Here is a 22,697-nt window from a genome sequence, read left to right as displayed (position 1 = left end):
AAAGTGAGCCTGTCATTAGACTTTAATATATGGAGCGGTGTCATATCAACAAAGATTTTTGTGTGTACTATGAATAGATTTAAAGGGGTAAATGAGAGTCCGTTTCATTTCCCTGTTTCTTGAAGAGTTTTGAATTGTAGCAATCTATAATGATTGTCAGCACCGTAGCAAAACAACAACAACAACAATCTCCTGCTTTTAACCACTGAAAGTATTGCAGGTTGTATTGGGAAGCAGTGTCTTATAAATGATTACAGAGAGATGTTACACGAAGGAAAGAAAAAAAATCAGAAATGATGTCCATTCTGTTGCATTAGCAAAGTGGCATGGAGTTTCTCCCTTTGCTGACATTGTATATCATACTGTATGAGCTGAAATTTTCGCGTACAGATATTTTTGCGAATTGCTACTTGCAGGACATTTTCGCGTGTTGTTAATTTCGCGGTTGCGAGGGTCTATGGAAACTGAACTTACTTATTTGAGCATTGTTATTTTCGCGTGTTGTTATTTTTGCGGTTCAAAGGTGATTTGTGAAATTCGCGAAAATAAAACCACCGCGAAAATTTCAGCTTGTACAGTATGGTGCCTGCTACGTATCAGCTGGCGATTTGAGTTTGAAATGCTTTGCCCTTTATATACATTGCACAACATGTTGTGTTGTGCTATCATCCCACTGGAGATATTTGCTTCTCATTATATGCCTCCTACTGGAGCATATTTTGAAGTTTGCCATGGCAACATAGGGGGCAGAGTTTGCATTCTGTTGATTTGTTTTAGAATCATGGTAGTCTTTGATTTAGTGTGTGTCTGTAGGTTCTTCTTTTAACATCCAGCATGATGGCAGGTGTAATTCAGACCATAATCTGTTTGATGGTTTTCAGAAAGAAGCAGGCCAGTGAGGATGGTGACTGAACTTTCTGCTCTATCTTTAATTCTCATGTCTGTTTTGCCTCCCTCTTCTGTGTTCACATTTTGCCTCAGGGGTCAACGTGACCGATCAGTACATGCAGCATACCAAGGGCTCGTCTGGCAAGAAGAAGCACAGAAAGCACAAGAAGGGCAAGCGAGGGCGCCACACCTCCGTTTCCAGCGACGACATTCCTGTGGCGCACCGCGTCGACATTGTGGGAGAAGAGATGCCAGAGGTTTGGGCCCAAAAGTTCCAATCTAAACATTCCACCTCCACATTTTCTTGGATGGGTCTTATGAATAACAATCCATGTGTATTCTGTATTCCACTGTGCTAAGGCATATGTCTTGACTAAATGTAGTATACAGCAATAACAACAACAACAACAAAAGCAACATTACAGTTTCTACCAACCATGAGTTTTCTCTATTTTGAGGTTTGCCAGGCTGAGCTGAATTGCAGCATTTAAAATTTAGCTTCTCCACATGCAATGACGCTAAATAAATCATTGGTAATGTGTTACCACACAACTTTTATAATAGACAATACATTGTCCTGACAGTTACATAGTATCATTCAGATTAACCATAGAGATTAACAAAAAGTATTTTAAAAACATTTTTGGACAGAATGATGAGTATTGTTTTATTATACATGCATTTTCATGTTCAAAAGGAACTTTGTGTAAAAGTTTTTTTTTTTTTTTTTTAGATTTTGCAATGCAGCTGCTCACATTTCAGTTTATCTGTTGATCCTGTTTTGAAAGAAACTAACGAGAAACAAATTTAGAATCACTTTATTCCCCTCAAAAAAAACAGATAAGCAAGGAGAAAAGAACATCTAGTGTGTGATTTCTGCCTACCACATGTCTGTCTCCTGAGTAATAAGTTCAAAATAAACTTATTGGTAAATGTTAGCATGTCCAAAAGTCAGATGGCTTGCATCATTACCAGACTTCTCTGAGATAGGGTGATAATGCTGAATGTTTGCTTCTACTGCAAAGCAATACTCAATACATGTGGTAAGATGTAAAATTTAGATTTGAAATAAAAATAAGTTTGTATGTTAGCAATTTACTGAGGAAAGTGTCCACCATCTTCCTGTTTCGTTACAGGGAGCCGTACTCTCAGACCACGAGGAGGACAATCGCCCAATGGACGATCCCCACCGAGCACTGGACATTGATTTAGAAAGGTAAGGTAGCCCTCTTTGTCTGCTCTTTGCTCCACATAGAATACTGAAACACCAGAAATTTTTGGTGCATGAAATTTTCATGAATTTCTTGAGGAGCCAAGAGTCGCAAAATTAAAATGCACACCAAAGTTCTTGCCTACACTATGCAGTGAATGCCAGTGGCAGTTGGCGAAAATTTCATGCCCTGAATATTTCTGGTATGTAACATGACTGAAGTCAATTGATGAAACTGTGGTAATGGTTTTGCATCTACAGTAATGATTGTGTTAGTGATCATGATATCAGTACCGCTAGGACACATTATTTGTGGCATTGATTGCTTTTTGTGTTGGTGGTTTTGATGGTAGTGGTGTTAAAGGTAACTGTCGTTGTTATCATCATCATCATCTCTGTCATTATCATTATGATAATCATCATCATTATTTTCATTGGCATTATTGCCAGTAATAGTAATAATACAATTGCTGTGACCATATATGCAGTTTTATTTACCACCATTTCTATCGTCCATTACAACCCTTACCTTCCATGGGGTACGTCATTGCCATGGATGATATGAAGAGATTGATCGCAAAATGACTTAACTCCATTCTTGTTGATTTGCGACATTTGCAGCTAAAGCTGCTAAGAAAACAGTGAAAATTATTAAGAAATGGAATATTTTCAGTCATAATTCCCAGAATATTCTGTGTTATATTCCAAATTGAGGTGTCACGACTGTGAAGGTAATATTTTGCTCTACTAGTCTTTGATGATGGACTGACTTTAAGATGTTTAGATATAGCATTTAACCCATTTAGCGATCATACTCTTCATATGTTGACTGTATCGACATTGATGCCTTGGTAGGCCGCTGGACGACTCGGACCGCCTGCCGGTGAGGAGGCATCGCAACGTGGGCGGGGAGCTGAAGACCACCCATGAGGAGGCAGAGGTGGGCAAGGCAGAGGAGCGGCCGAAGAAGAAGAGAAGCAAGGACAAGGGGGCAGAGAAGGAGCGCGGGAGGAAGTCGGAGAAGGACAAGAAGAAGGTGGGTCTATGCCACGCAAAATGGACGATCACTTCCGGAGGAATGACGCCCTTTAGACAATTGCTGCAAAAGGGGAAATTTTCGTACTTTATGTTCAAGATGATTCTATTTTGCTAGTGAAATATAATAATCTATTCTTTTTTAAAACATTGAATGATTGTCTGGTTACCGGTATTATGTGATAGTAACTAAAATTGCCATGTTCTGATTAAAAAAAAAAGTAGAGGTGTAGATATAGATGCAGGCTAGGTATAAGAGTGAGAAATGCACTTTGATTTATTCTGATTTTGAGTCCAAACAGGTCAGGTGTCATTAGCCTTCCTAAACCACAGATTCATAATCCTCTTACAAAGAAGGCCTTGAAAGAAGGGCATCTTTGCATGTTGGAATATGGACAAGAGACTCTTACTTATATGTGTCTGACTCTTGACTGTAAATGTAATGGATTTTGTGTATATCCATAGACAAGAGAATTAGTGCGAATTCAGTTTGTAGAGTTCAAGGGAAAGGCATTAATTGGAAAAATACATTGCTTGGTACACCGAGGCATCATCAAATTCTTGCCTACAATTTATAAATGTAAGCAGTTTGAATGGATTGCCATCAAGAGATTACATACTTTTAATTAGAATATGTTGTATTCTTCAAAGAATCAGTACAATGTACTCCCGTTATAGCGGACATGGTTATAACGAAATTCCGGTGGCAAAATTATCGGCTCTATGTTTTTTTTATGCCTCCGCCACGAAGTGGTGCCGGAGGCATTATGTTTTCGGGTTGTCCGTCCGTCCGTCCGTCCGTCCGTCCGTCCTTCCGTCCGTCCGTCCGTCCGTCCTTCCGTCCGTCCGTCCGTCCGTCCTTCCGTCCGTCCGTCCGTCCGTCCTTCCGTCCGTCCGTCCGTCCTTAATGAATTTTGTGGACAAGGTAACTATCGAAACCTGTTGAGGTATCCTAATGAAACTTGGCATGTATGTGTATTAGGGGGTGAAGTTGTGCCTATCAACTTTTGGGTGCACATGCTCAAGGTCAAAGGTCAAAAGGTCAAGGTCAAATACATAAAATTTCACTATTTCCACCATATCTATTGAATGCCTGAAGATATTTTCTTGAAACTTAGTGTATACATGTATTACCCAATTAAGATTCTCTGGTGAAAGTTTGGGTCATGAGGTCAAAGGTCAAAGGTCAAAAGGTCAGGGTCAAATACATAAAATTTCACTATTTCCACCATATCTATTGAATGCCTGAAGATATTTTCTTGAAACTTAGTGTATACATGTATTACCCAATTAAGATTCTCTGGTGAAAGTTTGGGTCATGAGGTCAAAGGTCAAAAGGTCAGGGTCAAATACATAAAATTTCACTATTTCCACCATATCTATTGAATGCCTGAAGATATTTTCTTGAAACTTAGTGTATACATGTATTACCCAATTAAGATTCTCTGGTGAAAGTTTGGGTCATGAGGTCAAAGGTCAAAGGTCAAAAGGTCAAGTAAAAATATTAAAACTTCTTTTTTTTTCTCAGTACCTTGGAAAATTGTTCAAGGTATCTTCATGGGACATAGTATATACATGTACTGACTGGAAGTGATTATCTAGAGAATGTAGGGTTCATGGGGTCAAAGGTCAGGGGTCAAAGGTCAAGTGCAAGACTTCAAAATTTTACTATTACCCTCATATTTATGCAATGCCAGCAGGGTTATTTTTTTTTACACTTGGTGTATGCGTATAGACCTATTGGGAAAAATCATGCATTATGGCGGAGGCATACCAGCCGCCAAAGCGACATTTCTAGTTTATTGTTTATTTGTTAGGTTATAGCGAAATTTCAATATAACGAAAGAACACTGCCTGTCCCGAGGACTTTGTTATAACGGGAGTCCACTGTATAGCATCAGAATTGAGTTCTTCTCGTACAACCTACCCAGTCCCCTCCCTTCTTATTCCCCAAGATTCCAGTTGCTGGTATTCTAGTTTTGTTTTGTTTTTTCCCCATACAAGTACTCCAGTCATTCCTCTCTGCAGTACCTACAATAGCGTAATGCCTAGTTAAGGTAGTTTCAGAAATTTTCAAAACAAAGCAGAAATTTTCTCAAACTGACAAAAAGGAATAAAAATGTCATTTTGCAGAAGAAAAAGTCCAAGGCAGCCAAGGAAGAGGTAGTAGAAGAGGCAGCTGAGCCAGACCTCATGGGAGCGGAAGAAGAAGAGAGCAAGGAGACCCCCGCTGAACCCGTTGCCAATGGCAACGATGCTGTGGCCGCTGCAGAAGCCGAGGTCAAGGCAGCAGCCGTCCCTGAAGAGCAGAGCACACCAGCACCGGCTGGGCCTGTGGAGGCACCGGCGGTAAGTTAGCTACGTTTTGTGTGCATTGTCCTAAGCTGCAAGAGTCCAAAAGTGCATGGTTAAATGTTGCAACTGAATTTGTAATTTCTTTTCTTTTCTATCTTCTTTTCTTGCCTTTCTTTTTCGCATTCCAGGAATTGATGTTGATATCAAGGCATTAGCCCTTATTTAGTGAACAGTAAAACAAAACAAAACAAAAAATAAAGAAAAGAAGCTCATACAACTGTATGGCAACTGTATGGATTTTTAGCTCACCTGAGCCAAAGGCTCAAGTGAGCTATTGCGATCGCCCTTCGTCCGGCGTCCGTCGTGCGTCGTGCGTCGTGCGTCGTCCGTCGTGCGTCGTCCGTCGTGCGTCGTCCGTCGTGCGTAAACTTTTACATTTTTATCTTCTTCTTGAAAACCCCAAGACCGATTTTCATCAAACTTGGCAGGTAGCATCCCTAGGGGGTTAGGAACTCAATTTGTTAAAATGGGCACCATGCCCCACCCAGGGGGCCCCCAGGGGGGCCCAAACCCCCCAAAATTAAGGAATCTGTAAAAATCTTCTTCTCTAGAACCAGAAGTGATAGAGCTAAGTTAATACTATGAGTTAGTACATTGATGACTGTAGTTTCAAGTTTGTTCATGGCAGAATCAGGGGTGCCCCCCTTGGGACCCAGGGGAGGGGGGGTGGGGAGGGGTCCTAATGGGGCCTAAATTATACATTTTCATCTTCTTCTTGAGAACCCCATGACCAATTTTCACCAAACTTGGCAGGTAGTATCCCTAGGGTGTTAGGATCTCAATTTGTTAAAATGGGCACCATGCCCCACCCAGGGGCCCCAGCGGGGCCAAACCCCCCAAAATGAAGGAATCTTTAAAAATCTTCTCTAGAATCAGAAGTTATATAGCTAAGATAATACTATGAGTGAGTACATTAATGACTGTAGTTTCAAGTTTGTTCATAGCAAATCCAGGGGTGCCCCTCTTGGGGGCAGGGGGGGGGGGGGGTTGGGAAGGTCCAAATGGGGGCCTGAATTGTACATTTTCATCTTCTTCCTGAAAACCTCATGATGGATTTTCGTCAAACTTGGCAGGTAGCATCCCTAGGGGGTCAGGATCTCAATTTATCAAAATGGGCACCATGCCCCACCCAGAGGGCCCCAGGGGGCCCCCAATCCCCCCAAATGAAGGAATCTTTAAAAATTTCGGCCCTTATTGTACATTTTCATCTTCTACTTGAGAAGCCTGGTCAAATTTTAGTAGAGCTGTGAATAATTTAGATTAGTGACTGCGTGAAAGGTGAACTTGCGATACTCAGGTGAGCGCTAGACCCGCGGGTCTCTTGTTTATTGGAATTATCCGTGGGCCCATATTTATGGTTGTAGCTCAATTTGAATTGAAATTATACCATCGATTGAAGATACAATTGTAACTCTGACAAATTATCCGGAAAATTTTCGATGGCTGTTTGATGTGAAAATTTGATGCTAATGACTTGCAGGACTAAATCCTGTTGATACATTGGGAGTAATTGCAAAAGGGGACTTCTGCCTCTCGCAGGTTTTTCCCAAAATACAAATTCCTTTCACCTCCAGCCCTCTACCCTTACCCTATCCTTTGTCATTGCACTGCCCAGGTGAAACCTGATAGCCATGCATACAGCATTTACCCTTGTACTGGTTTTGTGATTACAGTTTATTTAGTGATGCGTAGTAATGTATTCTTGTTGTAGTAAATACTAGTACTAGAATTATTTTCATAATACTTGTAGTGTAGATTAGCAATGGTGTTAGTGTTATCACTCTTTGGTTGTTGTTTTTTTTTTCAGTGAATGTTTGAAATGACTGAACTGTGGCACCATTGAACAATAAGATGTTTTATTTAATTTATTCATTTTGTTTAATTATTATTATTATTTTTTTTTTTTACAAAATTAGTATTATGATACCAAAATGTTTAGATTTTATATGGGCACAACATGAATGATTAGAAATTTGGTGAAAGATGTTAATGTGCTGGCAACAAGTCTGGGCGTGGTTTGTCTCCTCCCCTCCTGCCCGAGCATTGAAACATTTGCTCCTTTGATTAGATCCTAAAGAATCACTTCAGAATTCAGGCGATACACAATGTAGACATCACTTATGAAAGTTCATTGTTTAAGGATGGACTTTAGCACTAGCATGATTTAGTGTGGCAGCCGCAGATGTAAACTAGTTCGGTGTATAGAGTTGCTACCCATTACTTTCTTTGCACTAAATTGCAGTATTTTATAGTGCTTTTTGTTCTGCCAAAAAACACCATAGGAATACTGTTACTGTAAAATGTAGATAAAAGTATGCTATAAATGTGGAATATTTCATGGTGTGGCAGTTTTCATGACTATCATGCTGTGCTAAAGTAATGCCAAAATGAGAATATGGAAATGCTCTTTGAGAGATATAAATATATTGATATGAAAAAATGCTCTCATATACAAAATCACAAGCAAGTAAATTTTACTGAAAATGACCTTATGTAAGAAGTTGGTGTTATCAAAGTTTCTGCTCTGACAGAAATTTTCCACTTTTCCACTGCCGCAGATCATGTCGTTGAATGAATAGTTCATCAGGTGTACATTCTCTTCCCCACTCCCCCTCCCCTGGCAGTCATCATTGCTACATTATCACAACTGTGCAACAGTTTAATATACCAGATTCAATTCATCATTTCAATTTTGCTTTAAATAGAGCAGGCAGAAACTTCAGCAAAAATTTTGATGAGACTGATAGCATTCTATTAGTGCAATATCACAGGTTATATTTGAGTCATTATGTGAATTTGAAATGGCTTTGACTTGAGTCTGGTGAGATTTTGTGAGATCCTGGTTGTACCGCATGTTGATAGCATGTTGCGCATGTCTGGCATGTCCTCTCCCACTCTCTGTACGTATCCCTTCCCCTGTGATCCCATGACCTACAGGTGGATGATTTGAGCTTCTGGCTGTCCCAAGACACAACCACCACCACTACCACCACCACCTCCACCACCTCCAAACCCTCCCCCGCCCAAACCCCCACTCCCGCCCCGGCCACTAACGGGCAGAGGGCCCAGGAGGAGTCCCCGCAGGAAGAGGTATGTCTCACAGCGGCAACAAACCCTATCGCCTCCAGATGCAAGAGATTATTGGCTTGCCATTTTTACCACCGTAACATACCATAGCTTTCTGACAAGCTGTGAGTGTTGACTACAAAAAGTACACTCCACAACATAGCTTTTATCATCTGACTCGCTTCCAACTTATTCATCAAATCATTTATTGCCTGTGTAAAATGTACACACGTAGTGCATTCAAGTTTTCAAGAACAAACTGTACAAAATGTGTGTAAATGCTGTCTCACAAAAAGTAACATTATACTGCGACCCTGATTGCTTCAAATGAAGGTTGGTTGTACTTCAGAGAGCCTGTGATAATTTTGTGTAGTGTTCACTGCTTGCATCCAAGAACACCTGTTCTACTGTATGTAGGTCCTGGTATGCTTGCTTCTGTCGCATTCCAAGTGTTGCGAGTTTCTATTGATGTGTGTTTTTATTCTTGTTGTTGTGATAGTAAGTCATTTCTGATATCATTATCTCGAGATTTCAAAGAATGCTTAGCTGCAAATTTGTCATTGTTATCAAAAAAAAAAAAAAAATGCATGGTTGTATATCTTGTCAGACATGTAGCTTAGCAATCTTTTGTGCATATTTTATACTTCTGTTTGTCCTCATTGAATTTTGCTTCCTGATATTAATTTTCCTTGTTAGTAAAGAATGTTCTACATTTCTTGAATACCAGGGTATTCAAACAAACAAGAAAGCCAGACATGGATATGGTTGTGTAGGAGAAACAAATGTTATCAGGTGTGGCTCAAAGAAAAACAAAAGATATCTCAAAATTACAAAATATGTCTTTGTTCATTATGTGTAACATTAACCCAGCCAGTGCAAATCTGCATTGAAGTGTGATGATGAAGACTACCAAATTTGACATTTATAGATATGAGAGCATTGTGAAGGTCTGGAACTCTAAGACTAATCTTGAATTGTACACAAGTCAATAAATCCCACATTTTATGATCATCACAATTCACAGAAATCCAAGAAACATCGGAAAGAGAAGAAGACGAAGAAAGAGAAGGAGAAGGAAAAGAAGGAGAAGAGGAAAAAGAAGTCGGCGAGCAAGGAGAACTATGAAGCGGTGGAGGAAGTGGAGGTGTCGCCCGAACCCACTCCAGAAGTTGTCATTCCAGTAAGTCACCTGAACAATGCAGTGATGAAAAGTTGTCTCTGTGGAATAACAAAAAAAAATGACTGGGAGCTGTGAGGTTGAATGTCTTGAAAGATTAGGGTGATGGGAGATATGCTTTTGAAGCACAACTTCTTGTGAAATTTGTTTTTTGTGTGTTATGATGTGTGCAAATTGTTAGATGATGAGAATAATGCTGATTTTGATTTTATTGCTACAGGCGATGTCCAGCTACAGACTATTAGCAGAAAACGAGTCCATCAAGATGGTGAGTAGGGTCATAGTTTCTGTTTGCCAATACATTGAATTATATGGCTTATGATTACATTATTCATGTTAACACCATATGTGCAATAGGATGGTAAGATAGTCCTGTGTACGAAGGTCATTTAACAAAAAGGGGCAAAAAGAAGTGAAGGAAGTTTCCACCCTGTAAAGGTATTTCATTGTTTAGTTTTGAATATATACATGTAGGATTTTGGTATACATATCAAACTATTGAATTGAATGCAGTGAGTTCTGTTTGTCGTATTCTAAACCTCAAGGTGTTTTTTAGTTCCCATGCGATTATTTGTCAACTTTATTCTCTCTTGTTTTCAGCAAGTTACATTGTATGGTGTGCAAAAGAGTTGTGTTTGGAGAGATATTTATTTATTTATTTTTTTTTGCCAGATTGCAAATCGATTTTGCATAGAATTAGCGTAGAATATTGCTTATGAGGATTGCATTCATAAGGATGTTATATGCATTTACTTTTTAGAATCATTTGCCCCCCCCCCCCCCCCCCCCCCTGCCATCTGCAGAGTGATGTTTTGTAGGTTGCAATGAATGTCAGCGTGCACTTTCAGAATTCCATTCATGAGATTTTCTGGGTGGCTTACACATTCAGCTGCCACCATAAGAGCACTCGAACAAGTAGTTGAGCCACAAGTTGCATTCTGCAATGAAGCATAGCTGTGTGATATATACTGCTGCATTGAGAGCATTACCCATTGTAACACAGTCAAGTTATCCTCTTCTATGGGCGTGTCACTGCCCCCTTCCTGTCTTCCGTCCCCCCTCCTCCAGACATATGAGACGAGAGTGGACCCCAAGCAGAACTCCCAAGTGGTCATCTCGGTCATCTTCACCAACCTCACCCCATCCCACCTCAAGGCTCTCGAGTTCAACGTCCTCGACTCCCTCAACACCAAGCTTATACGCGAGGTCAGTCGGTCATCCATTTAGTAGTCATGTTTATTGTGGTTTAGTTTGAATTCAGGCTTTTATTTTTATTATTTTTTCATTTATTGATTTGTGTTTTGCTTTTACCATTTTTGTGTGCTATTCAGCTGTCAGAAATATCATATATGTCAGAAAGGAGCGAGGTCACTGTCAAAGATTTTGAGGCTAATGGTCACTATCAAGCAGTATGGTCACTTTCAGAGGTTTTAAGGCTGATTGTCGCAATCCAGTTATCTTGAAGACAATAAGAATATACATTACATTTCTGTTATCGAAGGCAATATTTTCACAGTTTAATTTCATGAATATCAGTTGATTTGTGAAAGTAATAAAAGTAAAAACGCCTCGAAATATACCACATTTACAGTACTTTCATTTTTTGGTACATGAAGACAAGATAATTGATATTGCACCAGGTTTGAATGTGTACACTAGATGTATTAACCCGACGAGGACAAGTCCCTAGTATACTCGGGCAAGTGTCTATGGGAAATGTGTGTTGTAGCAAAATCAGCCCGTCCTCAACGGGTTAAAATGTGCATCGAGAAATGTCACTTTTAAGTTCTAGATTGCCAATTCCCTCTCGCATGATGTGTGATATTGCTGTAGCTGTTGCATCAGTTTATTTGCCATCGATCAAGAAGCCCTCTTCAGATTCTGGTTAACATTTTCCATTGTGGTTACTGTTTCTTTAGGCGGGAGCGTCACAGCATGATGGAGTCAAGGTCCCATTCCAGCTGCCACCCGAGGCCTCCAACGAGGGCCAGTTTGCCTTCAGCATCCATGCCATCACCATGCCACAGAAGCTGAAGGGAACGCTTACATACATGGTCAAGGTAAGCTGCTTGTTGGGTACTTATAACTCCCTTCCCCAGAATATGACAGTTTTGTCTGTCCATGTTGCGTATGTTACACACCATGTCTAGAAATGGTATCAATCACAGTGTTCAATAGAATTTAAGAGCTATTATTATCTTTTCTAATCAATGATGTTGATTAACATACTGTAAAACGAGGAATGTCCGCGTGCATTTTAATTTTGCGAATTTTGCAAGCGCGTACACAATATGAATTGGATGCCAGTGGTAATTCTCGAAAATTTCATGCTGCGAATATATAGTGTTTGACAGTATACAGTTTTTCTCTTTCTCTTTTCTTTCTGTTGGTCGATAAGAAATCTATTTTGTGTAAAATCTTAAAACATCTGCTTCGTTCCATAGGATGATTCAGGAGCAACGAGTGAGAAGATTGACTTCAAAGTGCTTCTACCGGTCTCTTCCTATATGCTGGCCACGCCCTGCAGCCGGTAAGATGTCCTCCTCGTAGGAAGCTCTTTCCGTGAAAGATATTTGATGTGGCAACGAAACAGTTTCATTTCAAGTGTTTTATATGTCAGTATAGTGCTGCAGATTCATGCTGCATTGAATGTTGAGAAGTACAGACATGTGTGCTTTGCAATTATGACAATCTGATGTATTCCACTCTTGAAAATGACCTCCTAGTGGGTCCCGGTGAAATCAAGTTTTCTCTGCTGAGAGTGGTGTCAACCTCTCGTAGTAGGCGCCACTTTCTGTTCTGTAAAATTATACGTACAAAGGATGCACAAGAGGAGCATCTCTCATGAACTGTGACTTATTTGTTCAGTCCTGATTAATATTAACCCATTTAACCCTAACTAGGCCGGGCTATTTAGGTAGTTGATAGAGCCGGGGGGGGGGGGGGGGCCTCCCAGGCCCCCCCCTCCAGATCTCGGCCGTCGACCGCGCGATCGCGACGAAAATTGGCACACACATTGCCTATGATGTACTCTAATATACCATGAAGTTAATTTTTCAAAAAATCATCATTTATGCTAAATTATGCTAATGTATGCATGATGATGCATAAAATCAGACTATTTGGTATAAATCACAAAATAAAGCTCAAAACAGGCACATTTTTTGTGTAAATATTCTTTTTATTGTCCTTAGCAAATGTAATAAAAAAAAATGTGATATCAGAATAAATTCTTAAGTATTTTATTGTTTTTTTGAATTTCTTATGTATTTCCTTGTTTTTTCGACTTTATGTTTTTCATTGTTTTTTCGATGAAATTTGTCCGCGACATCGCTCCGAACAAGAAAATATGTTTTTCATTAATTTTAATCAATAAAACACCAAAATAATCATGCTTTTATGAAATTTGCCAGTAAGCACAGTTTGCATTGAAATTGTACACGAATTAACGTTTTTGAGCAATTTTTGGTCTGACATGCATGTACATATTTATGCGTAACTTTGGAACCGCGCGCCCGGGCGTCGCAAATTTGGTGTCAAATGATGCGGGAGACTCGAAAGAAAAAAGTCATGAAACGTCGCGGCGATAGCTTTTTGCGATTGCGATACATCGCGCGGAACGTCGAGGGGGGGGGCCTCGGAGGCCCCCCCCCCCCCGGCCTAGTTAGGGTTAAGACTAGTACTGAATATGCTCCGACAGGTGTCTATAGGGAAATGTGTATTATAGCAAAATCAGTCCGTCCTCAACATGTTCAAGTGTCTCTGCCATGATTGAACAACTTAAATGGGAAAGTCTGGAGAGGAGAAGAAATGCTGCTAGCCTCTTCCTCATGTACAAAATTCAGCACAACATGGCAGCCATCAATGCACAGCACTACACATCACCCATGATTGTTAGCAACATACGACAGTACCATCCAAACAAGTTGCTGGCAATTCCTACCCGAACCCAACTCTATCGGAACTCATTTTTTCCACGCACAGTAACTGCTTGGAATAGGCTTCCTAAAAACGCCCTTGAAGCCACTTCATTTGAGGCCTTCAAGAGAGCTCTTCCACTCGGCATCTAGACTGAGGAACTGGATTTTTACTCGCACCATATATTTTTAATGCACCAACAAGCATGCACTGCAAATGAGCACCTAAGTTCAACTCCTTAGCACTACATCCTGACTTATGGATCCTGCTGAGTATCTTCGTAGTAGAAGTGTTAATCAGCAGTGGCCAGAGTGAAAACTGTGTGAATCCTCCTCTCCTGTTTTTAAAGAACAAGTTCACCTTCATTATCATAACGATTGAGAGAATGTAGCAATATTAGTAGAACACATCATTGAAAGTTTGAGGAAAATCGGAAAATCCGTTCAAAAGTTATGAATTTTTGAAGTTTTTGTGCAGTCACCGCTGGATGAGAAGACTACTGCAGGGTATGATGTCACATGCGTACAACAATATAAGGAAAATGTAAAGAGAATTTCACAAAATTTCATCTTTTGAAAAAAGTACACACTCCCTTGACTCGTTACTGACATATGTTATGGGTAATATTATTCCCATTGCCTTTAGAAAGAGTCGAGTCAAGTGCTCTTTTATTATGCGAAAAAAGTGAAAATCTGTTGAATTTTCTTTATATTTTCTTTATACTGGTGTACTCATATGACATCACGAGCCCTAGTAGTCTCCTCATCCAGCGGTTCCAACACAAAAATGTTGAAAATTCATAACTTTTGCATCGATTGTCCAATTTTCCTCAAACTTTCAATGATGTGTTCTACTAATATTGCTGTATTCTCTCAATCCTTATGTTTATGAAGGTGAACTTGTCCTTTAAAGAGCATCAAATTTAGCAAGTCATGATTCATGTTGTATATGATACAAGATATATGATCATACTTTTTCACTGTAAATGCAACCCTCTCCCATTTGCAGAGAGCAGTACGCCGAGCTGCTGGGTCAGGGGGACCTGTCGGCCAAGAACTCCTTCACCACGCCCCCGGGCGGGGCCGACTTTGGCCTGGTGCTCGCCCGCGTCTGCTTCTTCTGCCACATGGTGGTGGTGGAGCGGGTCGAGCGCACCGCCTCTCTCTTCAGCCGCTCCATGAAGGGCCACCAGGCTTGTGTTCTCCTCAAGGCCACGGTGAGATTGACTGATGGGGGAAAGGCATGGCCATACGGCTCTCCATCTCTTTCTTTCTTTCTTTTTTTCTTCCTTTCTTTCTTGCTAAAGGCACAGTATAATGTAGAAATGACATGTCAAATAAAAGGAAACAGTCTACGTTTGATCGTATGAATTGTCAAGTTTTCAAGGTTTATTTTTTAGTTGATTCAACATTTTTGGTTTTTGTCTTTTTTTTTTTTTGCCTTTTTTTTTTTGCCCGTGATAAAATTGTCTTGTTTTTCACCTGGACTGATAAGAATTTTCTGATTTGATGAGTAATTATATTGCAACATGGAAATCAGACCAGTGTTCCATTGTTTGTTGTCCATTTGTAGATTTAATGTAAATGTGTGTCAGTAGTCAGCGATCACTTATGCCTCAGTATTATTTAGTTTCTGATTACAATAATCTGTCGAGTAAACCTACACTGTAGAAGGGGGTAACAGCAACATTTCAAACTCTGGCAGTTTTTGGTGATGTAACAGTGTTCTAATAGACATTGTCACCATATCTTGATCTGAATTATTGGTGATGAATATTCCTTGTGAAGTAGGCATTGTATTTTTAGTCAGTTTTGAGATCCACACCCCTCCCTCTCCAGCCAATCTCTCTTTTCCCCTGCTTTCACTCGGCAAAACAGTATTTGACAGAAAAGTAACAAAAAATACTCTTCTCGGATTAAAAATTGTACATGTATGTCCGGAAATATCGAGTCAAGGTCCTCATGTACACTTCTATTCTTCCTTGCACATTCTAACAGCCTGGTGGAGGCCTGTCCGTGGACGGTAAATCCAACGATTCCAGCCTCCTGTCAAACTACATGGATGAGATCAAAGCCATCATCCTGGAATCATAGATGACCCCAATGCACCCTGCTTGACCCCCGAGTCACCAACAGACGCGACAAGCAGCGATCCATACAGTTTCCTATAATGTTTATCCCTTCAGACAATTTTTATCATGGCAGCTCCAGCTCGACGCAATTGTTTCTGTTTTGTTTGTTATGCTTGTCTATATAATGCTTTTTCTTCTAGCCGACACACACAAAAAATAGAGAAAAAAAAATGATGTGGGTCTCTTGCTATATACAGTAGTTGTAGTTGCAATCAAATGATGCAACCATGTGCGTTAAAACTATGGTTACCAGTTCCAAAATATTTGTCTCAGGCGCGGAAAAGTTTGTGTGGCAGATGTGGAGATATCAGGTGTGTATTAAGACCACACTTTCAGTGTGTGTTATCATCATCACACTCATATAACATGAATGAGGTTGTGTTCTAATAGTGTAAGAACCATTTCTGGAATAAGGGCAGAAATTCCTGTTAAACTCACTGGCCCTCTGCAGCCGGTGTTGTCGTTTGCAGGCGCCCATTTGCGAAACAGAATGCTGCAGTTAGGTTCCTTGTTGCAGAGACGAGAAGCAGCACACAACATGTCATGCTGTGTGTGCACTTGGGTTGATGCTGTCAAGATGTAAGCTGGTGCTTTGTAAGATTTAATCCCTGGCCACAGAAACAGTATTTTACCCGGCACAATTAGCATTTAAGCTGTAGTTTAATTATGCTTTAAGTATTGTAAGAGAATAACAAAATAGACTGGTTTTTTAGAGTGTGACTTGAAGCACCAGTTTGGCAAATTACAGTAAGAAGGATTTGATGTGTAATCCTATCTGCCTTGTACCCATGGCCAACGGGAATCCTGTGGTCCTGTGCAAAATGTATGAGGATTTCAAATTGGAGGGGGAAAGAATTAAAGAAGAAAAATCTTGTGTCTTATGTCTGAAAATTCTCACATTATGGCATTCTGTAGTTGCTCTGTTTTATACTAGAGATCTCAGTCGCGCCATTGTAGCTGTACTTATGAAATGCTTGCTTAAAGCGCTTGTCCTCGATGTTCATCGCTTTACTAAAAGCTGTGAAAATATGCAGCAATCAGATTTTTCTTTTTGTTTATTACCTCTCAATGTCTACTGCCATGTACTTTATTTGAAGTGTTGAAAAGTATTCAGACGGGTCAGCTCAAGTCCAGCTCAAGTCCTGCTCAAGGTTTGAAATTAGTTCTCTCGAGTTTCTCTATAGCTCGTGGGTTGACATCAGTATAAAGTACATATGTGTAAGTGGAAATAATGCCTTCCCATATCTGATCTGCACTTCTCATTGGACTTTTATCACCCAGAATTAATAATATATGGCTGGAGATAATCAGTCTCTAATAACCGGATTTGCAGCTGCTATTGGGTGTGATGACGGACAAAGAATAGTCTTCAGGTATGAATTGTACCTGTGTGGTAAATGATGTGATCAGTATTTGTAAGCATCTCAGACACATTGTTGTATTTGAGCACCATTCAGTAAGAAGGCCGATGGAGGCATTTCAGTGTGGTTTGTATTGTGCAAGTTCCCGGCAAGCCCTTGAGCTAAGAGCCTACACTTTCTGGGTGTAGTGTGATTTTGTTATTATCCTTTAATTGGCCCATTTCTTGTAGACACATCTCCCCTTCCTTAGTGTTGTCACGCATACATTTTGGAAGAGTATGTTTTTTACCAAGATAGTCAAGAAGTCAGTCTAATTTTATGATTTTAGGCATTATTTTATATCACGGCTATATCCCAGTACTAGTAGGAAGTGATTCTCAGTGTTCAAAGCTCATACAAGTTCCACCACTCTCATTTTGTTTTGTTTTTTTTTTATCTTGAAGATGCCATGTGGTATTGAAATGATATGCCTAATTATGGTGTTAATATTCTTCTCCTACTAATAATGGCCTCATTGTGAGAAGAGAAAGCATTTTGCTAATTTCCTTCATAATTTCAGATAGTCCTGGAAGGTGTCTTCCAATGGCTCCTCAAAAACCACAACTAGTTTGTTTCTGTGTGAGACTAACCATTAACCACAGCCTGTCATATTCATCGTTCCTTCGTCTGTGTTTGTCATTTGAACAGTCTGTAATTGGAGAAATTTTTCCATGATGATACAGTTTATTTGTGCATTGATAAGGACAGAAAGAGCAGGCTGATGACACAAGTATGAATGTGATTTGCTCATAGAAACTGTAGTGAACCTGCAACTTTTCTCCCACACCACAATTTATTAATGTGAAAGCCCATGGCCGACCCATTGTGCCACGATCATCTCATTAGTGTGCATTTTTGCAGCAGGATGAGACCCGTGAAAACTGGGTGCTAATCTTATTCTGCCAGTCAGCCATCGGCTTGAGTTTGCTGCTCGACTCGCAACTGTTCTCTGTGCAATGCAGCAAGGCAAGCGGCTGCTCCCACATAAATAACTGCTTTGTAGATGCTGGCAGTGCGACGTTAGTTTTGCCATGTCTGCCAGATTCGAAGCAATCAACATGTCTTAGGGGAATTCTTGTTTGAGGGAATCAGAAAAGTAACTTGGTGGTATTACCCTTTCACTGGCATTATGGTGTTTGGAGGTTGTGCTTGTAAGAGTAACACATTCAATCGAAAGATGTTCTAAATATTTTGAGTGAAGATCGGGCCACCTGTGCATGTGTGTTATGCATGTGATGTATTAAATCAGCTTGATGTTTTAAAGTGCAATAAATGATGAGTTGCACATAAGATCTGATAGGTACAATCTTTTAAAGTGTATGTGTGTCACACAAAAATTCAGTTGTGTTTTTCATTTTATATGAAATTTGCATTCTAGTTTGTGTCAAAATTGGTTTTCTGTGTACATGAAAGAACAGCACCAGGAGATTTTGTGATTACAAGTGTACAGTTTAGGTTCATTGGTACACAAACTGCTGCTACGTACCAGCTGTAGATAGAGTAGTTTCTGTATGAACTTTTGTTTATGTTTGTGCATGTATATTTACTATATTAACTTTATGGTGTATGTGTATGCATTCTTCATACTCCTGGACTCTTCAAAATGGATGGCATAATCTCGGGCTTGGTTTGTGGAAACTCACTGGGTGACAGAACATTCACGGCAGCAAGGAGGTAGTACGTGACATCAAAGTTCTTTCATACGCAATTGTCTGTGGTGAGATCAAATGTTGGTTGGGAGAGCTTTATTTGGAATATGTGGTATATGATAGATTTTGCACCGTAACAAAGTTGGAACATACTTAACAGCGTAAGGTCTGAACTGGGAGCAACTGTTGATTTTTTGTATGATAGGTTTCTAATGTCATGGCTCAATTTTAACAATTTTATTTCATAGTGTCTTCAGTTCAAATATGTTTTCAGAAACTGGGTGGTGAACCTTGAAATGGCATATTGGCAGAACAAGGAGGCTGCATCAAACCTTGGCGCAATCAGTCAAATGAAGTGCGATCTGTCTGTTGACATTCTCAACAAGGCCTCCATGGGTCAAACCATTTTTATACTCAATGTGAGTTGGAGAATATACAGTAAAACACTGCAGTAGAACACTGCATATTCTCATTGTCAGGATGAGGTGAGATATTTTGGAATATATAGATTGTGTCAATGACTTATTTTTTCTTCTTAATTCTGTAAAACAGCCGCAATGCACTGAAATTGTGTGTTTATCGGCGTAAAGGTTATAAATACTAACTGTAGTTTTGATTAATGCGAGGCAGAACTTACAATTGCAGATGACTTTTGCACCTGGAACCAAATTACACTATTAAAAATATTCATGTAAATTTATGAATTTTCACCATTGCTTCCATAAAAACGTCTATACACCCATGCTAGGAATAAATTGTTTTATCTCAAGACCTCATTTGAACATAGAAATAACTTTCTTCGGCAAGAATTGTTGATTCCACTGAAAAAAAAAGAAGAAAAGATGTTTTTTGAACAGTATGGTGGACTGGGGAAGTTTTCCTATGACGAGATAATGCCACTTTCTGCTTAACTGATGCCACTAGAGACTTGACAGTTAGTCAGTCAGATCAGGGTCAGTGATAGCGATAAAGGTTGGACGAGACAGAAAGAGGGTGGGGAAAAATAGAAAATATGGAAATAAGCATTTGAATTTCTGCTTCTTCAGAAAGTCAATTTATCTAGAGCAATTTTGTTGTCATTTCTGTGAGACCTAACATGGAAACTTTTGTATCTGGGAGTGGAACCAGCTTGGAACGCCATGTGCTTGTGATTGATCGTTAGGATCTGATGTCAAAACAAAGCCAGCATAATACAATATGAGGTTGTTATGATACATTGTATGTCCAGCCTTGTTTAATTTCTGATAGTGTCTGTAATGACTCTTGGTAGCTATCTGGAGCTGTTTGCCTGTGCCGTCATGAAGAAAAGAGAAATAGTCTACATTCCTTTGTTGATCTGATCTATCATTTACTTATATTATAAGATTTGCTATTGACAGGACATACGTAGTCAACACTGTGGACCATAAACTGAGAAAAGATATAGTACTGCTACCGAGTATAGAATATATAAGAATATATTATGTATGTATACAAATATACATTGAAGATGTTATTTTGTTGTTCTTGTTCTTTGCATTGATCCAAAGGTTTTATCAGAGCAATATTGTGCTAAAGAGTGGTATGTGTATGTTACTAGTAAGTGTTATCGTGATAAAGTACTAAATTGAGGAGGAATTCAAAATTCAGCATTACAGTTGTATATGCCATGACAAAATCGCACTGTAGCATTTTCTTTTCCCCTGCTCACTGTCTCTTGCCCAGGTGATCACAACACTTCTGTCGAAATGACTCGACCTCATTTAAAGCTTCAAATGATATTCAAAGAAATCTGCAAGTAGCTTTATCATGCTATAACCTACCCTCCAACTCTACTGTTGAAATTCTCGGTATCGCTAATACCTAGGTGCTGGCCGTGTGCAGGGCAGCGTTTAAGATGCATTATTGGATAGCTCACAAGACAAACTTGCCCCGGATTTGGCTGCACATGAACTCAGATCACGCTCTGTCTATATCCAGAGGTATTTTTTGTTGAAGATTTATTCGCTTTCCATCATGTGACCAGCACATTGAAGTCTGGCAGTAGTGAACCATGATTCTAGTGACCGCAAATCAGTAACACTTAGAAACTTTCAACTCTTTTAAGCTGAATTATAGCCAAGGAAAAAAGGGGTAACAACGGAAAAGCAGACAAATAACTTCATTGAATCGTATGGGAACTGCGACTCGCGTCAGACAACCAGAAGCGAACAAGGGCACCGAGGAATCCCACATTGCATCTGTGACAGAGCTCTTCAGCAGCATTGGCGATACTGAGAATTCCAGTGCCCAGGATGAATGTTTGGTACAAGGGCTGTGTCGCTTCGCACCCATTTTACCTTGTATTCCACTTCGCTCTCCTTTTTTCTTTTTTTTTTTTAGGTGAATGAATTGCCATTTTAGGGCATTTTTCTTTTCGCTTCTCTTTCCAGCCAAACTGATTTGTGCGAATGAACCATTGGCATGCAAAATTGTAGAAGGCAGGAGATTACCAGGGTACTGTATACTTGAACAAAGCAAACTGTGTAAACAGCAAAGATTACGTAATAGTCGCGATGGGTTGGAGAAACTCACTGTGCATGTTTTGGCAGCAGATGAGAGCCTAAAAGTACTATTAGCAGTGGTAGGTGTTCCATCGTATTGAGCTGGAAGAAAAAAAAAATACATGTATACTGTGCCGTCCCTAGCATGCATCCAGTGGCCACCTGTATATGACAGGAATGAAAAAAAGAAAAAAAGAAGAAGAGAAAACTGACAAACAAACAAACCTCCCCTGTTTAAACAGTGGGAGTTTGTACGAATGTCTTGAAATATGTGAGGTCCTTATGATCTACATGTACCTGGAGTGTTCATGGCCAAGGGTTGTAGCTCTGTAGATGAATGCTTAGAATGCACCTACAATGTAATATTCCGAGTACAGGCTCTAAAGGCATGCGTAATAGGAGCCAGCTATTTGATGTATAATTGGGCTAACAACTGGGGAAAAAAAAAAATGGCCACAAATTGTGATGTAGAGTATGACTTTACTGCACTATACTGTGTACTATAGGCCTGTTGCTTCTCCACAGACCTCTGTAAATAGTGCAGTATGCATCAACATTGTATGTACACGTACAGTGTAGCTCTGTGGAGTTACAATAGCTTGATCACTCCATGATGATAAAGATTTGATGATATTGCTGGTATGAGCACCAAATATTCCAAACCAGTTCCATCTCCTGTGTTATGTGTTCTAGCGATGTGCTTGTACTTCATGCATTGAATTGTATTAACTCGAATCTAGACTTGGTCATGATGTGTTAACCAGTTGGTCTTGTGTCTGAATGATTCTGATGCAGGAGATGCTGTCCAGTTGTCATGGAAACTTTGATATCCATCATGCGGAGATTGAAATGAGAACATGAAATAATTGTGAAAATAAAAGTTACATGTTAAACAAATGCCGTTACAAAATCGTGTCTTGCATGTTTAGCGGTGTTTTGTGTGAGTTTTAAATGCTAGTAATTAGGGAGTATTATAGTGTACATAAATTCATCAGGTCATTGTCTTTTTCAGGTAATGTACACAATTTGAAATTCCTTCACCCTGCTGTACCTTTTGATGAACACTACATCTGATCCAGTTTGCATCCATAAGTTGTTGCTACTGCATGTATGTAGGAAGAGGTGGGACCAATTAGAATGAAGGGGAATCTGGGACCGACGGATTTTACCAACAACCTGTTGATCACACTGGCTCCAGTACCCCTTGGAATCCATTGCCACCATTTCAGGCTTGTGACCACAAGAGAGTTCTGAATTGTCTCAACTGGTCACTAATTCAACAGAAATCTCCTTGTTCGCATCAGTGGCTCATAGTGTAAAAACGCCAAGAAATTAGTGCTTTACAG

The 22,697-nt window shown here is 39.8% G+C and overlaps 1 protein-coding gene across 1 annotated transcript in view; it reads left to right on the top strand.

Annotated features, from left to right (window-relative positions):
- The window catches only part of LOC140236917 (AP-3 complex subunit delta-1-like), a 75,601-nt gene extending 53,353 nt beyond the window's left edge, over positions 1 to 22,248 (top strand). The window contains exons 20-31 of the mRNA XM_072316855.1: positions 982 to 1,145; positions 2,025 to 2,104; positions 2,954 to 3,134; positions 5,267 to 5,482; positions 8,426 to 8,578; positions 9,579 to 9,734; positions 9,952 to 9,999; positions 10,800 to 10,937; positions 11,651 to 11,791; positions 12,176 to 12,261; positions 14,658 to 14,865; positions 15,647 to 22,248. Coding sequence (XP_072172956.1) covers positions 982 to 1,145; positions 2,025 to 2,104; positions 2,954 to 3,134; positions 5,267 to 5,482; positions 8,426 to 8,578; positions 9,579 to 9,734; positions 9,952 to 9,999; positions 10,800 to 10,937; positions 11,651 to 11,791; positions 12,176 to 12,261; positions 14,658 to 14,865; positions 15,647 to 15,742 — 1,667 coding nt within the window. The 3' untranslated portion in view covers positions 15,743 to 22,248. The remainder of the gene's footprint in view (positions 1 to 981; positions 1,146 to 2,024; positions 2,105 to 2,953; positions 3,135 to 5,266; positions 5,483 to 8,425; positions 8,579 to 9,578; positions 9,735 to 9,951; positions 10,000 to 10,799; positions 10,938 to 11,650; positions 11,792 to 12,175; positions 12,262 to 14,657; positions 14,866 to 15,646) is intronic.
- The last annotated feature ends 449 nt before the right edge of the window (positions 22,249 to 22,697 follow it).

Source organism: Diadema setosum, chromosome 13, assembly GCF_964275005.1.
Source record: "Diadema setosum chromosome 13, eeDiaSeto1, whole genome shotgun sequence".
Lineage (NCBI taxonomy): Eukaryota > Metazoa > Echinodermata > Echinoidea > Diadematoida > Diadematidae > Diadema > Diadema setosum.
This window is presented reverse-complemented; position numbering and strand designations above follow the sequence as displayed.